Raw genomic sequence first — 16467 nt, 5'->3', positions numbered from 1 at the left:
GAGCCTGGTTAGCCCTAAGCCTCCCGCAGGGATGGAGCCTGAGTTTGTGTAGGAATTGCTCACCTTTGATGACTGGGATGATTGGGGCAGGCTGGTCTCACCACACAGAGATAGATGGCATGGGTCTCAGATTAATGGCAGGCAAGAAGGGGAGATGTCAGGACTGGCAGGCGGCCCCACTGAGCCACCTCTCAGATACCTGGAATAAGCTCTTCTGCTCAGTTTTCAGTGTCTCATACTACCTGTCTTGGTCCTGAAAGAGAGAAAGGGGTGCCAGCTCTGCTGCCCCCTGGAGGGCTGACTTTTCACCCCAGAGTAAAGATGTGGTTGGCCGCCCGGCACTGGAGGAGCTGCAGATCTCAGGAGGTACAGAGCCCCCAGGGAGTCAGTTGTCGCGGGAGAAGGAAGGGGAAAGAGGTTGGAGGCTTGGGAGTAGAGGAGCGGTGGCTGAAGGGATCAGGTAGTCCTGATCAGGACGTGGAGATCCACCCACAAGCCCTGACAATAACTCAGTCGAGTTCCTGGAGGGTCTCAAGGGCTGGGAAAGGTGGAGTGGTGCCTGCCCCACCGCCTCCGTGGAAGGCCAAACGAGCCCTCGGTGTGAATCCGGAGAAAGAGAGAGAAGTGCAGCCCCAGCTCCACTCCACACCCCCTTCCTGCCTATAAATAACCCCAAGTGTCACTTCAAAGAGGACGGGGAGCGCGGGAGAGGGGCTCCCGGGCCGGCGGGCTGGGGGCGCCGGACCTGCTCACCACGCCCCCCACCCCGGGCGAGTTTGCATAAATAAACAAATCCAAGCCGTCGGCCCCGCGGGAGGTGGAGGAGGAGTGAGGAGGAGGAGGAGGGAAGGGGGCGGGAGAGATTAGTTTGGGAAGTAGCACGGATTGCTCATCCGATCCGTGCCGCGGCAGGGAGTGTGTCAAGTTACAGAGGCGCCGGAATCGGCCCCAGCGCTCCTCGCCAGCCGCCACGACCCTCCTCTGCCCATGGGGCCCTCCATGTGCGCCCCTTCGCCCGGGGACTGAAACTGACTGGCCCGGGAGACACGAGGCGCCCAGAAGGACTGACAGCTCGGCACCAACTGCTCTGCAGACACTTGAAGGGAAAGACTGGGCGGAGAGAAGGAGAGCCGGTCAGATTCCCCTAACTTTCCTGGACTTGGAACGTTCTTCGAAATAACTTTTTTCTCACCTAGGTGTACCCCAATTACCGCCGGTTGTGCTTTTTCCGCACTCCCCCTCCTACTGCTAATTTTTCCGTCCTCTTTGCCGGGAGCAACGGAAAGGGACGTTTTCCAGCGATACAAGCCGTTTCCCCCTGCCCCGGAGTTTGGATAGAGCCTTTTGGCAGCGGCTCTCGCCTTTATTTATTCTATTTATTTATTTATTGGTTCTCAAGACGCGAGAGGATGGTAGCGGAGCGCACCCACAAAGCGGCAACCACCGGTGCCCGCGGCCCTGAGGAGTTGGGCGCGCCCGAGACGGTGGCTCTGGCGGCGGCGCGGGCGGAGCGCGGCGCACGGCTGCCGAGTCCAGGGTCGTGCGGACTGCTGGCGCTGACCCTCTGCTCGCTGGCACTCAGCCTGCTCGCCCACTTTCGGACGGCCGAGCTGCAGGCCCGGGTGCTGCGCCTGGAAGCGGAGCGCGGGGAGCAGCAAATGGAGACGGCTATTTTGGGACGAGTCAATCAACTGCTGGACGAGGTCTGTGCTCTTTGTTGCTGGCTTTTATCCCTCCCCGCGGCGCCCCCTCGCGCAGCCTCCAGACTGTTCAGCCCGTGTCCGCGGGCGCTCGCTCTCTGAGAGCCCCAGGTTCGCGAGAGTTGCCTGCGAGAGGGGTCGGGGACACGGACAGAAGCTGCCCTGCCAGGGATTCGGAGTACCTTGCGGGCAAGAGCATGACCCCTCGAGTCCCGCCTCGGGCAAGCGCTCCCGGCTTCCAGCGCTGGGAGCGCCCTGGGCGCGCCGGGCAGGTGGAGGAAAGCTGGACGCGCGGAGGCGGGCAAACTCCACTCCTCCCTTTCGCGACCCGGCCGGGGTGGTGTGACAGCCGCCCCGCGCCCACGCAGTGGGAAGCGCGCCCAGAGGCCCAGGCCGAGGCTTACTGAGCCCCCATGGCCCTCCCCCTCCACCACTTAAAGACCCAGGGGGTGTGGGGAGAGGGGACAGTTCTTGCAGGGGGTGGTGCCCTGGTCTCTGCTCACTGGCCCAGGCCGCTAGGGTCGAAGTGTGGGTCGCCTGGCTCTGCTGTCCTTGGCCACAAATTAGTCCACACCTTCTTTTTCCTAAACCAGGTTTCTTATTTTTCTGGAGAAAGGATGCTTTCTCCCATTCTCCAAATTTTCTTGATCCAAGTAGATTAAGCGCTACTAGTGTGTCAGGTAGCTATGGCAATCTTGGGGATACAGGAAAAGGCTGTCCCCTCCCCAGGAAGGAGGGACATGCAGCCTCTTTGTGCCACCAGAGGAAAGGCTGGGCCTTGACAGGGTGAGGTCTGATGATCTGTGGGAATCTGGACAGCACAGGGGATCCAGGGCCCAGATAGAGAGGAGGACAGGCAGGTGGGGGCCGCAGCAGTCTGGGAAGAGGTCGTGGAGCAGGTCCTGGCCATGGAAGGTTTCCATGGGGAAGAAATGGGAGAGGATCTCTTACTTAGCTGGAGGGAGTGTGCAGCAGTAAAGATCACGGTGGTAGAGTCCAGCAATCCTGGGTTTTTATCCCCACTCTGCTGCTTGGAAGCTTGGGACAAATGCTCCAACCCCTCTGAACATGCGACACAGTGCTGATGTAGCAAACACTGGAGCACAGCTCTAACTGTGGTGGGTGGGGTGCTGTGAGCATTTTGGCAAGATGTACCTATTCCCTACAGCCAGGCTCCTCTCAGCTGCCTCTGCCAGGCTGGCACCTGCTGGAGCAGTTCTCCAGGGTGGCCAAGGAGAAGGAGATTGCAGGGCCAGAGCAGAGAGGGCGGTCACAGGGCAAGCGTACTGGTGCTAGTGGTGCACCCATGACTGCTGCTGTCAGCTCATTCCCATGCCCTGCTAGGCTCCTGGGAATCCGGAGAACTCCATCGGGCCGCCCATGGTCCCCTGGGCCTGGGGTGGAGGTGGGGCATCTCTGGGCTCAGGCAGTGTGAGCCCAGACTGGCTGGGTGGTGAAGAAGGTGTCAGGGCATTGAGAGCTCCTCCAGGTATCTTGGGGGTCCTGGCTGCTGAGGGATAAGCATCTGATTTTCAGGGTTTAGCGCAGCCCCTCTCTCCATGCTTTCCCCTTCCCAGACCTTCCTGCTGGCCTGACCATGCCCTGGTCTTTCCCAGCTTCTTGCTTCTGCTGCTTCAGACTTAGCCATGCCAAGTCGCATACTCTAGGGGCCTTGGGGCTAACTATTGTATCCGACATGCTCACCCCTTCCCTCCAAGCTGCAGCTGCATATTTACCCTACTGAATGTAATATTTTCAACTGCTAGATACGAAAGTTATCCCAGAGAGCATCTGAACTGAACCCCATTTTTCAGATGGGGAAATTGAGCCCAGAGTCACATGGTGAGGTCCAGGACTAGAACCTCAGCCTCCTGGCCCTGTATACAATGTTCTTTGCACTGTATCCTGCCACCTTTTTTTTTTTTTTTGGTCTATTCTCATTCATTCATTCAGAAAATGTTTACTGAGAGCCTGCTGTGGGTCAGGCATTGTGGGAGACACTTTTGCCCTCCTAAACTTACAGGGAAGTAGTACACAAAGAAGAAAATGGGCAGTGACCATGTCGTGTGCAAAAAAAAAAAAGAGCTACAATAGTGAAAGAAGAGAGGGGCCTGGGAAATGCATTACATGCAACATTGTCTGATGGTGGTGGCAGTCATGGCAGGCTTCCTTAGGGAAGTGATTTTCAAATGAAGAGCTGAAGGATGAACAGGAGTTTGCCAGGCAAAAACGAGTGAGTGTGAAGCCTTGTTCTAAGGGGACAAACGGAAGAGCCTTTGAGGCTGGGGGCCAGAGGGAATTGGGAGAACTGGGGGAAGTCCAGGACCCCGGAGGACTGGGAGTATGAGGAAGTAGGAGACGTGACTGGAGAGAGACAGGCAGCCCAGGTCAAGAGGGGCCTTAGAGAAAGTTAGATCTAAATAAGAGTAATGGGGAGCCATTGAAGGGTTTTCAGGAAGGCAGTTATGCCCCTAGAGTGAGTGCTTACGGCTGGCAAAGCAGTAAGGCCAAACAGGAGGCTGCTGCAGGCCAGAGGGGACAATGAATGGGGGTGAAAGTAGGGTCACAGAGGGGTGACTGGAAATGGTGGCTGAGGTCAATAGGGGAAGATGCTGGAGCCAGAGGAAGGGAGCTGTCCCACAGATGGATGGCGTGAGTGGCCTTATCTGTGGGGGCCTTGTCTGTGCTCCTGGAGGGACACCCTAGGGTTGGGCTGTCCAATACAGTAACTGCTAGTCATATGCAACTCATTATATTTAAACTAACTAAAATTAAATAAAATTTAAATTTTAGCTTGTCTGTTGCAACAGCCTGGTTTCAAATGCTCAGTGGACACTGCAGCTAGGGACTATGGAGCTGGACAGTAGAGAGAAAGAACTTGTACATCCTCGCAGAAAGTTCTATTGGCCAGCGCTGTGCTACAAGCAGCTTCCGGGCCTGCAAAGCAACTTGAGGGGACCATCCTGGGCCTTTCCCTGTGTAGGTGTGTTCTCCCAGGTCTGAGCAAAGGGCAGAGGAGAGCAATGGGTAAGGCAGAGAACTGGGACAGGCAGAAACCTGCCACAGGAGAGGAAAATTCAGAGACAAGAGAGGGGAAATGGTTTTGTTACAAAACAATTCTCCAAAATGGAGGTGCAGAAGGTCCCTGTCCTCATGGGGCACACAGGCATCTGGTGAGTTTGGAGGCCAAGACCAGGATTCTAGCTGGGCTTTGCCAGTCGTGTGGCCTTAGGCAAGCCATGCTACACCCCTGCACTTCAGGTTCATCTTCCATTAAATCTAGGCCCTGCCTCCCTCCTGGGATTGGGGGCAGATCGGAGACTTCACTAAAAGGTGCCATCACCAAAGGCCATGCACAAGACCAGATGAGTGCTCAGGGAGGGCTCTTAGGGATCTGGGGCAGGCAATCTTTGGAGCAGGCAGGACTGGGCCACTTCCTAAAGAATGGGAGAAGGACATTGGGGAGGGGAAGCCTGGTGAGGCACACGGCCTGTGCAATGGCCTGGGGGAGGGACTCCTGTGCCAATGGGGAAAGCAGGTGAGGGGGCAGAGACTGTGTGTATGAGGCAGAAGGGAGAGGGAGCTGCAGGGAGGGCTGGCCAAGGGGACCCAGGAGGACAGGAGGCCTGAGAGGGGAGCCAGAGGCAGATCCGAGGGGACCAGCCCATGACGGGGGTTGTGCAGAGCCGGGATTGGAGGATGGCGGGAGCCGGCTCTGTGGGGAATCAGGAGTGTGCTCTCCAGACCTCAGGCCCCAACTCTTCCCCCATCAGCGCCTCTCTTCTAGTCTGGGGCCCTTAACGAGCACTCCAGCTGCCTGTTATTTGATTTGCTTGCTGTGAAGAAAGAAAGAAGCTGGAATGTCCCAAATGGAGACAATCAGATGACACCTAGGACTGGGCAGCCGTGTGCAGTGAATGAGAAGAGAGTGGAATTTAAAAGAGCCAAATGCTGGGCCGGGTGCAGTGGCTCATGCCTGTAATCCCAGCACTTTGGGAGGCCAAGGTGGGTGGATCACCTGAGGTCAGGAATTCAAGACCAGCCTGACCAACATGGTGAAAACTCATCTCTACTAAAAAATACAAAAATTAGCCGGGCATGGTGGTGGGCGCCTATAATCCCAGCTACTTGGGAGGCTAAGGCAGGAGAATCACTTGAACTGGGAGGCGGAGGTTGCAGTGAGCTGAGATCGAGCCATTGCACTCCAGCCTGGGCGACAGAGCAAGACTCCGTCTCAAAAAATAAAAATAAAAAAAAAGAGCCAAGTCCATCTTCTAGGCCCAAGGGGAAGCAGAGGAGGGTCTCAGCAGCCACCTTTAAGGTGAGTTTTGAGAGATGCCAGGTAGACTCCCCAACCCCAATAATAACATCAGAAACTGTAATAGAAACGTCCCGTAGTTATAGGGTACATACAGGAGCCAATGCTATGCATGTCAATCCTCACAACTTCCCTAAGGGACTGACATTCACACCACCCCCTTTTACAGATGAGAAGACTGATGTCACTGTACCTCCCTCCCACTATCTGTGATTCATTCCTTTGGATGTTAAGGAATCTCCTGGGAGAGGAAGTGGTTGAAACTTCCAGGCTAAAATGTTGAGGAACCCCAGGCAGACTCCTTCATCCCTAAAAATAACAACAATTATAATAACGTGTCTCATGTTTATACGGTGTGTGATTTTGGTGCAAAAGTAATTTCAGTTTTTGCCATTGAAAGTAATGGCAAAGAGATTTAGGGGACAGATATAGGGGAGGGAACAAAGCAGCAGCTAAAAGATTGGGGCTGTGGATGGGGTCCTTTAGGACTGAAATGCTGGGATGAGGATGGGAAGAGACTCTTAAAGGGGAAGTACATGTGTGCTAGGGTGGGTAACCTGTGCACAGTGTCCTGTGCTGACCACAGCTGCCTGGACCTCAGTATATGGACATACTCTGGATTCAGGTTTCCTCAAATGCAGCCAGCACAAGGTGGTACCAGAGGAGTCAGGGGTAGGATCCAGCCCCCAGCAGGCATCTCTCCACCACACCTTCCCCTTTCCAGACAATTAACTAGGTCAGCAGTGGCCCATACATGGCTTGGGTGTACACTGCTCCCCATTCCAGGGCCCTCAGCAGACATTATTAATCAATTGCTGCACACTTTCCCATGGAGCTTACGTGCAGCCTCAGAATCCTTTTCAACAGTGTTCCAGGAAGCTGCTACTTACTAGTGAGGGTTGGTGTTCAAGATGAAAAGCTATTTCATAACTCTAGATTTTGTTTTTTAAATAACAGGTGCTTACTGTAAAGGCAGGGAGAATTATTAGAGCTCTGCAGCTTCTCCAAAGGTCTTCGAACTAGCAGATATCTCTGAACAGACGGAGGACCTCAGGAGGCAGCCAATCCTCATAGGAAGGTGGTGGGGAAAACCAAAAGCATCTCAAACACCATTCCATCTGCCCTAAGCACAGCTTTACGGTTTGGTAACTCCCAGAAAGATGTCTTTTCCCCTTCTTCTTAATCACTCTAGACTTGCCCCACTCCCTCTGGAAAGCCTCCTCGAACCACTCCAACCCAATGTGGGCTCTCTCCCTGCTCCAACTTCCTGTTGCTCTTCCTTGGTTGTGCCAGACATTTAGCTCAGAGAAGGAAAATAGACATAGCATGTGTTGTTGGCTTTCCTTATCCCAAACCGTAGCAGATACTACTCATCGCTCAACACACTCTTTCCCATTCATCCTAGGTAGGCCTCAGAATCCTTCTCAGCACAGTCCTCCAGTGGCACGGAGAACGGCAACCCAGGCTGCCGCTCCCGTCCATTAGAGTCAGTGCACAAGAGGAAATCCATTTGCCATTCATGGTTCAACCCAACCACATTGTACAATGGTCTCTCCATGTGACCACACACGACCCAATGACAGCAATAGAGGCATGCTGTCTTGGGTCCCTTATTAAGTCTAGCCCAGGACTTTGCACATAGTAGGCAGCTCTCACAAATTAGCTGTTGATGTAAGGTCCCCCTGCTAGAGGCTGGGGAAGGTTTATTAGTCAGCTCTCCTCGCAACGTCCCCGGCCCTGGACCCAGCAATAGGCGCAGCGTTTGCTCAGGGGGTGTTTCTCAGCAACCAGCAGAGGATGAGATGATTGACTTCTGTGTGTCCAGGCTGCATGCCTTGTCCTGGCTGGGAGAGCAGGAAAGGCTCAGTGATGTGTTCCCCACTGGGCAGAGAAGCTGGGGGCACCCACCCCCTCCCATCCTCTACTCCCAAGGTCAGGAGCTTCATTTTTACCTGCCCCAGCTGGCTGCCAAGGTTTTTCTTTACAGAGTCGGGGGGTGGCAAAATGGTGAAGCAGGCAACACCATAGCATTTGAAACCCTGCCACTAACTGTGTGACCTGAGCCTCAGTACCCTAATCAGAAAAATGGAGATGATGACATCCTCCTTATGGGGTTGTTGTAGGATTAAATGAAATCATTTGGCTAATGGCACCTGTAACCATTGCCACCTCTCTCATCATTGGAGGAGGTAATATGGGGCTGCATGCACCTTGTCCACAAATTTTATTAGTAGCTAATACTTATTGAGTTTACACTGTGTATTAAGCTTACACTTATACTGTCTACCACGGACTATTCAAAGACCTTTACATCTATTGATTCACTAAATCCTCACAATAATCCTATGAAATGGTTACTATTGTTACTATTCCCTTCTTACAGAAGAGATAATAGAGGCACAGAGAAGTTAAGCAACTTTCCCATGGTCACACAGTAAGTGAGTAGCAGAGCTAGGCCTTTAAATCAGGCATCCTCAGCCTTGAGGCCTAGCCTCAGAGCTAGGCCTTGAAATTGGCCCAGAGCTGGCATCCTCAGCCACTAGGATATACTTGTCTGTATGAAGTACCATACCTCTCTAACTCTGCTGAGGCCAGTCAAACCAGCCAGGGGCTGGGGATCTGTTCAGTTTGGTTTGGCTCCCAGAGGCAGTGTTTACTGAACTGCCGTGGCATCAGGGCCGCACCACCATCTTTGTTGTAAGAAAGACATTGTGAGTGTTGCTAATGACATCAGGCCTTGGTGATGAGTACCCTGAGGGAAGCCCTTGTTCAGCCTTGGCCTCTGGAATGCTTGGGCTCCCCAGGGTGGATGGGTTTGTTCTTGTCTCTCGGACTCTGAACTGTCCACTAGGAAGCTTAGCAACAAATCTAGGGTTCAGCCAGTGGCAAAGGCTTTTGTATGAGCCTTGATCCCAGATCCTATTTGATCACTCCGCCTTTGCTGTTCTTCTACCTTACTGTATAGTGTCTGTCTGTCTGTTTGTATCAGCTGCCTGAATGCTCCCTTTTAGAGCCAGAGAGGGGTAAAAGATCTGAAGTAACTAAACATTTTAAAGTTATTCTACCCCCCTTCTCACTGATCCAGATGTCCTCAAAGGCTTGCACTTGTACGGGTGATGCTGGTTGCATTAGAATCACCTGGGGAGCTTTCAAAACACGCCAGGCCAATTGTTCCCAATACCTGCTGCAGATGTCTGTGGGTAGGGCCTGGCTGTAAGTGTCTAAAGAGCTCCACGGGTGATTGTGTTCTGCGGCTGGGCCTGGCAGGCCCTGAGAATGAGAGAGAGAGAGAGAGAGAGAGAGACAGAGAGAGACAGAGAGTCTGTGTGGCCCAGTGCCTGGAGCTCCCTGTGCAGTGAAACCCAGACTCCCTTACCCGGGTCCCAAGCAGTGCTCGAGGGGCTGAGGGGCAGTGATGAAGCTCACGGTGAGATGTCAACAAAAGTCTCTGTGTGCACTGGGAGGTTTGAAGAAGGGCAAGTAGCAGGCTTTTTGCTGTTGTTTTCCAAAAACAAAATCAATTGAGGTTTGCCCTCCAGGAAGCCTCAGAAATCCTTCTCCCACCTCTTTGGGTTGGGTTCTGCCCCTCCCAGAAACAGTCTATTGAGCCCTCAGTCAGAGGGAAGTCAGCAGGCTTCTCTAAGGGAAACTGAGGCCTGGGTCTGGGGAGGCTAGGGTGGATGGGGTCACCAGCTGCGCTGGGTGTTGTCTGGGCCACTGGCAGCCCCCAGCAGCAGCCCCTGCTGACACTCCCGCTCTCCCATCCACAGCCCTGGGTGTGGGGCCTCCTTGCAGAGACACTGTCTGTGGCGGAAGGGGTGGGCCTGCTGGCAGAGGGTGCTCCCCTGGTCCTTCAAAGAGCAAGGGCCAGCCGAGCACAAAGGGGCAGAACTGCCTGCCAGAGAGGCTGGGCATGGCCTTTGAGGGGACACTGGGCCCCTGTCTCCCTGCCTGGTGGCTATTGTAGGTTTTCCTGAAACCCCACATGGCTGGGGCCCACGTAGGCTGGGCCTCTGCCTCCTTGGCCCTTTCCCATCCTCACTCCCACCCCAGCCTTGCCTGCCTCCTCAAGTCTTGGTCATTTTCCTTTGAGCATTCGTCCAGGCATTTCCCTCTGCCCACATGCTCCTTCCTCCTGTCCACCCCCTCCTCCCTTCAGGCTCTTCGATTTATCTGTTCTTTGGGTTGCAGCAGGAGAACCTTGCTGCCCCTAAAGGCTGTTGTGGGGCCTGAGCTTCTGCCATAGAGGGACTTTGCACCCGCTGCCTTCTGTCAGGCTGCAGATGCTCTGTGAAGGCACTTCTTTAGCACCAGGTCATGCTTTGATAAGGTGGCCTGTAGGGCAGGTCAGAAAGGGTGACCTCTCGGGACAGGGGTGCGGAAAGGGGGCTGGGTTAAAGGGGCATTTGCCAGGGCTCTTCCAGGAATAGCTTCATCCACCTCCCGCTGAACTGGCACTTGAGGTTTCCTGGAGTTGGGGGAAGCTCTGTGACATGGGAGGTCAGAGGGTGCTCCTGACACCTCCAGCCTCACCTGACTCCATAGAATCAGGAAGGGCATTCATAAGTCAGGTGCTCCTCTAGGAATTTCCTACAACAGCCTTGGTCCTCAAGCTTACACACCTCAGTGATGGGGAGCTCACTACCTTATATGGCTGACTGTTCCATGGTAGGACATCTCTGGCTCTTAATGTCATCAGAGGCCCAGCCAATCTCTACACCCACCAACCCACAACTCCAGCATGTCTTGAAAGCACCTCAAACTCTACATGTGTAAACTGAGCAGGAAATCCACCCCTCACCAGCATCCCTTCATATGTGAGCATAATGACCTCCAGCCACACCCACCCTGGCCCTCCTGCCCACACCTTCTCAGCCTCTGCAGACCTGTCCTCTCCTCTCCATCCCTGCCTGCCCTCCCCAGCCCGAGCTGCCCCCCTAACTCATCTGCTCTCACCGATGCTGTCCTGACTGTCTTATCCACACAGCAGCCAGAGGGGACCTTTTAAAAAACTAAGTGCAATCACGCCATCTCCCTGATTAAACTCTTCGGTAACTCCCTACTGCTCTCAGGCTAGAGACCGCATTGCTAAATGCGACCCATGTGGCCTTCAGGTGCAGCCCTTGTCACTCTCTCCAGCCTCATGGCTCACCTGCCCTTGCTTCTGGAGTCCAGCTACATGGAGGCACGCTGTCAAGGCTAGGAGCACAGACTCTGGAACCTGATTGCTGGGTTCAAGACCAGCTCTGCCAATTACTGGCTATGTGACCTTGGGCAAGTTATTCAAGCTCTCTGTTGCCTTAGGTTATACCTCTGTAAAATAAGGGTAATGATAATAAGAGTACTTTTATGAGGGTTGTTTTTAGGATTAAGAAAAGTTAAGATATAAAGTGCTTTGAGTAGTGACTGGTACTCCAGTAATAGATCATCCAATCTCCTTGAAAGAGCCAAGTTTCACCTCTCACAGGCATAGAGTCAAGGTGTGGGCTCTGAGCAAGGCTTCCTGGGTTCAAATTCTGCCTCTGTCCTTCCAGGCTGTGTGCTGTCTTGCAGGTTACTTGGCCCCTCTCTGTCTTAGTTTCCTCGCTCACGAAATGGGTTGCAGTGAGTGCTGGATGAATTAACGTTAAGCTGGTGCAAAAGTAATTACTTTTAATTGCCATTAAAAGTAATGGCAAAAACTGCAATTACTTTTGCACCAACCTAATCCATGCAAGATGCTTGCCTGGCTCCTAAGAAGCGCATTATTGGGTCAGCTTTCAGCCTCTCCCCTGTGCCTGGGCCCCTCACCTGGTGAGTTACTGCTCAGCTTCAGATCTTGGCTCACGTCTCACTTTTCTGCCATGAGCCAGACTAGTCCATGCCCTGGCTGGCTCTCAGCTCCTTGCCCCTTTTGGCCACAGCTCTGATGACAATGGCTGCTCCACATTGATGTGTGGTTTGTAGGCTCTTCTGTTTCCCTCCCTAGAGTATAAACTTCCTGGGAGCAGCCTCAGTGTCTGTTTTGCATAGCAAGGTTCCCAACGTTAACCCCTAGCACATTGTAGATAGTCAATACCCATTTGTGAAAGGCAGGAAAGGAGGAAAGAGGTCCCCAACATTCACCCCAGGACTTCTTTGTGGTGGGGGGCCCCTGCCTTATCCTGCACCAGGCCCAGAGATGACCCCTGAACCCCTGAGATCCTTGAGGTCCTGGGCCCCTTGCCAATCTGCCTTCCACGTACACCATCAGTTCTGGGGCCTGGCTCCTTGACTCCCTGTGGCAGCAGCAGGGCCTTGGGTTAGCTAGAAGGAAGGACTTTTTCATATGAAGGCTGCAAAGCTCATATAGGAGTATGTGCCTCCTGTCCCTGACTTTTTTCCTGAACCAGAGAGCCTGGTGCCACATCTGTCTGTGGTTCTGGTGAGACAGGGAGGCAGAGAGAGACAGAGACAGTATGTGGTATCTGAAGGACCCGCAGGCCCCTGTTTCATGGCCCTGGGAGTCTGTGATCAGGTGCCAAGTCCAATGCACGAAGAGAACTGTTGAGGTAGGGAGAAGACAGCTCCTAAGGCAACCCTGTGGCGCCCCCTCCCTGTCTCCAGCACACAGGCCCCTGCAGCAGCCCATGCAAGTCCAGTTCTGGTGGGTGTGGGTTGGATGTCTTGATTTCCTCCACTTTGATTTCACCCTGCCAAGCTGCCTGTGCCCTAGGGCATGTGGCTACATGTGGGCCTGTCCCTTTAAACCCTTCTGTGGAGCCAGCCCTCTCCTGCAGTCCCTGGGATGTGTAGCCCTTGGAGCCAGCACTGAGCAGCCAGGTCCTGCCTCTGTACCTCCTCACGGAAATGCCCTCCCTCCCCCATGCCCATTTATCCCAATTCTGCCAAAGCCCGCCTCCTCCTGGGACCACAAGGATGAGTCCTAGAGGGTTGACCTAAAAGTAAGTAATTCGGTTCGAGTGTGGATCAAGACATCTGACCTGGGCCCCTGACATCCGAGGGCCAGCTCAGTCTGCAATGGGGCAGCCAGCCCAGCAGCAGTTATGCTGCAGGATGATCAAAAGTCCTCCAGCAGATGGGATCAAGCCCCCGCCCTGTGCCAGGCATTGTGATCAGAGTGCTGGCACAGGGGCCGGAGCTGTGCCTACTGTGGTCATTTCATTGGGCACCTCCTCTTCCTTCAACTCCTAGTTCTCAGGGTCAAAAGGCAGGGCTGCAGGTCAGACCCTCCTCACTCACCCTCCCCTTCCGGAAGAGGGGCTCTGAGTTTCCCAGGAGGAGGAGGGACATGGCAAGTGCAGGAAACTTGACCACTTGTCGCAGAGGTGTATGCCATGGAGCCAGGGCAGCAGGGGTCAGGCCAGCCTCATTACAGCAGGTGGGAGGAGGCAGGCCTGGCACTGGCTCAAGAGAGAAGTGGCCTTCACCTGGCCACCAAACAAAACAAGCTGGCAAAACAGGTGCTCACCCTCCTCACATCTGGATACCTCTGTTTGTTTTCTGGCCTCATCTCATTTTATCCTGCCAGCTGTCTTGTGTAGTCTAGCAGATCACTTAGATTATCTCCATTTTATGGATGAGAAAATCAAGGTCCAGAGGGGTTATAGATTTTGCTTAAAACACAGTTAGTAGGAGAGTTGGGACTAGACCCCAAGGCTCTGGCACTCCCAAGTGTAGTCAAGCTGATATGATACGATTTTAGCACTGCCAAGCTCTGCCTATAATAGATGCTTCAATGGAGTTTGGGGGCCATCTGTGCCAACCCAAAAGACAGTCCCACTCCAGCCTCCAAGGGAATAGGAGGCATGCACTAATAATATCAAAAATCAATTATTAAATGATATTTTCCACCTAAAGTGCTTAGCGCAGTGGCTGATATATGGTGTTCAATGTGCATAGCTGTTATAATTAATATTAACTCTTGTTTAATAATTCAACCCAAAATTTATAAATGCTCCGTGGTTTCCCAGGCACTTGCCTCTGCGTTATCTCATTCAGTCTCCACATCGGCACTCAGGAGGCTGGCAGGGGGTAGTGGGTCATATCCTTATTTTGTAGATTCCCCTGAAGGGACGTGCCAGGCTCAAGGTCACAGCTGCAGGTCTCACCTGGCTTCTCCCTCTGGGCTGTGTCTATGCTACAGCTTGGACCCACCCCACATATTGCAGAGGCCCAGGTTGAGCTAGGACCCTTTAAGAGCCCTGAGGCTGAGACATAGGGAGGGAGTGTTCCCTAAACCCAAGGCCAGGCTGGAGCCACATTCTCTGGGAGGAGTGAGTAGCCGCCTGGCATTTTCCCTTTGATACTGATACAGGCATTTTAATAGCTGCGACCGATCAGGCGGGTGATGTTTCAGCTCTGGCCACATAGGGCATTCCAGGAGGCCCCGGCTGCCAGCAGGGGCAAAACAGGAAGGCTTCTCTGCCCAGGGTAGCTGAGGGTCCACCCTAGGGCCTCATCTTGGGGGTGTCTCACCATGGGTCTCAAAGTCAGATGTCAAGGGGGCCAGGCTGGTGGCCTAAGCAGGTGAAGCTGGTTTTGGAGAGAGAGTACTTTGGTAGCCTAGATGGCGCATATCCATACGAAAGGGGCAACCACCACACAGCACCACCTGATCGTACATGCTCAGTGTTGCCAGGTCTCCCATCATGCAAGAGAGACCAGAACTGGATGTGAAATCTCCTGATGTGTGAACAACCAATATTTATTGAGCACCTACTATGTGCTAAGCCCTGTTTTAGGCGCAGTGAATAGAACAGAACAGAACAAAGTATCCAGGTCCTTGTCGAACTTACATTCTAGTGCTACAAAGAGACAATAAGTAAGATAAATAAGCAAAAAAAAAAAAAAAATCCTAAGGAGGAAATAAAACAAGGGGGTGTGCTGGGGGAGGAAGAATTTTGGGGGAAGGGGTGCAGGAGGTGAGGAAGGCCTAACAGCAAGCCAGGTAGGTAGCTGGGAAGAGAACACCCAGGCAGAGAGCCCAGTAAGTGTGAAGGCCCTGAGGAAGAAGAAAGCCCAGCATGTATGAGAGCTTCAGAGGCCTGTGTGATCACCCTGGCTGCCGTGTTGAGAAAGGTCTGCAGGGGCACGGGCAGAAGTCGGGCATTCGTTAGAAGGTTATCACAGTAATTAGGCCAGAGATAACGAGGTTTGGACCAGGTGGTAGTCGTGTAGGTGGTGAGAAGGGATCAGATCTCGGATGTGTCTGGCACGTAAAGAACAGGAATTGCTAATGGAATGGGTGTAGGGTGAGAGAAATAGACATCAATGATAATTGTGAGGTTTTGAGCAACTGGTGGGATGGGGAAGTTGATGGTAGGGGCAGATCCAGAGAGGAGTTGGGAGAGTCTATCAGAAGCTCAGTTTTGCCAGGCTAATTCTGAGATGCCTATGAATGGCTGTATCAAGCCGGCAGCCAGATAGATGCATCTGAAGTTTTGGAGGAAGGTATAGGTTGGAGGGCGTCATCCTGCGTAGATGGCTTTGAAGCCATCAGACTGGATGAGCTACCCTAGGGAGCCAGTGTCAGCCTGGCTGAGAGGAGGCATGAGGACTGTCCACCAGATTTGGCAACCTGGAGGTCATTGGCAACCTGCAGGACAGTTCTTAGGGGACAGTAGGGGAACAGCCGGGTAGGAGTGGTCCAGGAGAGATGTAGGAGGCAGCGAAGGTTGTCATCCAGGAGTTTTTCTAGGGAAAGAGCTAACCAGAGTCAAAAGAGGATTATTCTTCTCTTTTCCGTTTTTATGCTGGGAACAACAACAGCATATTTGCATAATGATTCCGTGAGGGTGGGCTAACTACAGCTAAATCCAGCTTGCAGCCCATTTTTGTAAATATATATTTTTTATGGGAACACAGCCACACTGATTTGTTTCCAAACTATGGCTGCTTTGGCCTGCGATGGAAGAGTGGAGTAGGTGTGGCAGAGATCATGTGCCTCACACAGCCTCAAATATTTATGTTTGCCGGCCCCTGATGTAAATGATCCAATCTAGAGGAGGGGATTGATGAGGCAGGAAGGCAGGGGACTTTCTGGCGACAGGAGGGGTTGGCCCTCCTGGAAGCACAGATGGGGAGCTCAGGAGGAGAGAAGGGTGCTGGCAGGCGCAGATGCAGATGGACGGCACGTGTAGTGGTAGCTGCCTCTGGAAGCCCTCTTCTGCCTGCTTTTCTTCTCAAGGTCATCAGTTGACAATGAAGTTGGGGGAGGGGGTGTTGGTGGTCTGGGGAGAGGAAGTGTGAAAACTCCCAGGACAGTGCAATGGTGAAGGGTTGAGGGAACCTCAGAATGATTGCTGGGCTTCCGTTTGAGATCTGGATCATGAATTTAAAGTAAGATCAGTCGGCGAGGTTGTGTGTTTCTCCCCCTTTACCCTGCTACCTGTGTGCAGGGGTGGGGTAGGAGGAGACGTTGGATCTAGCCAGGCTTGTGGCTTAGTGAACGGGGCGGGTGTCAAGGCA

At 53.3% G+C, this 16467-nt stretch overlaps 1 protein-coding gene across 6 annotated transcripts in view; it reads left to right on the top strand.

Moving 5' to 3' along the window:
* The first annotated feature begins 870 nt into the window (after positions 1-870).
* Positions 871-16467, top strand: part of COL13A1 (collagen type XIII alpha 1 chain) — a 156156-nt gene continuing 140559 nt past the window's right edge. For all 6 annotated transcript variants that reach the window (XM_063727362.1, XM_063727364.1, XM_063727361.1 and 3 more), the window contains exon 1: positions 871-1703. In XM_063727362.1, the coding sequence (XP_063583432.1) occupies positions 1410-1703 (294 nt within the window). In that variant the 5' untranslated portion in view covers positions 871-1409. The remainder of the gene's footprint in view (positions 1704-16467) is intronic.

The sequence above is a fragment of the Pongo abelii genome, chromosome 8, assembly GCF_028885655.2.
Source record: "Pongo abelii isolate AG06213 chromosome 8, NHGRI_mPonAbe1-v2.0_pri, whole genome shotgun sequence".
NCBI classification, from domain to species: domain Eukaryota; kingdom Metazoa; phylum Chordata; class Mammalia; order Primates; family Hominidae; genus Pongo; species Pongo abelii.
Note: the sequence above shows the minus strand (reverse complement) of the source record. Positions and strands in the feature narration are given on the sequence as shown.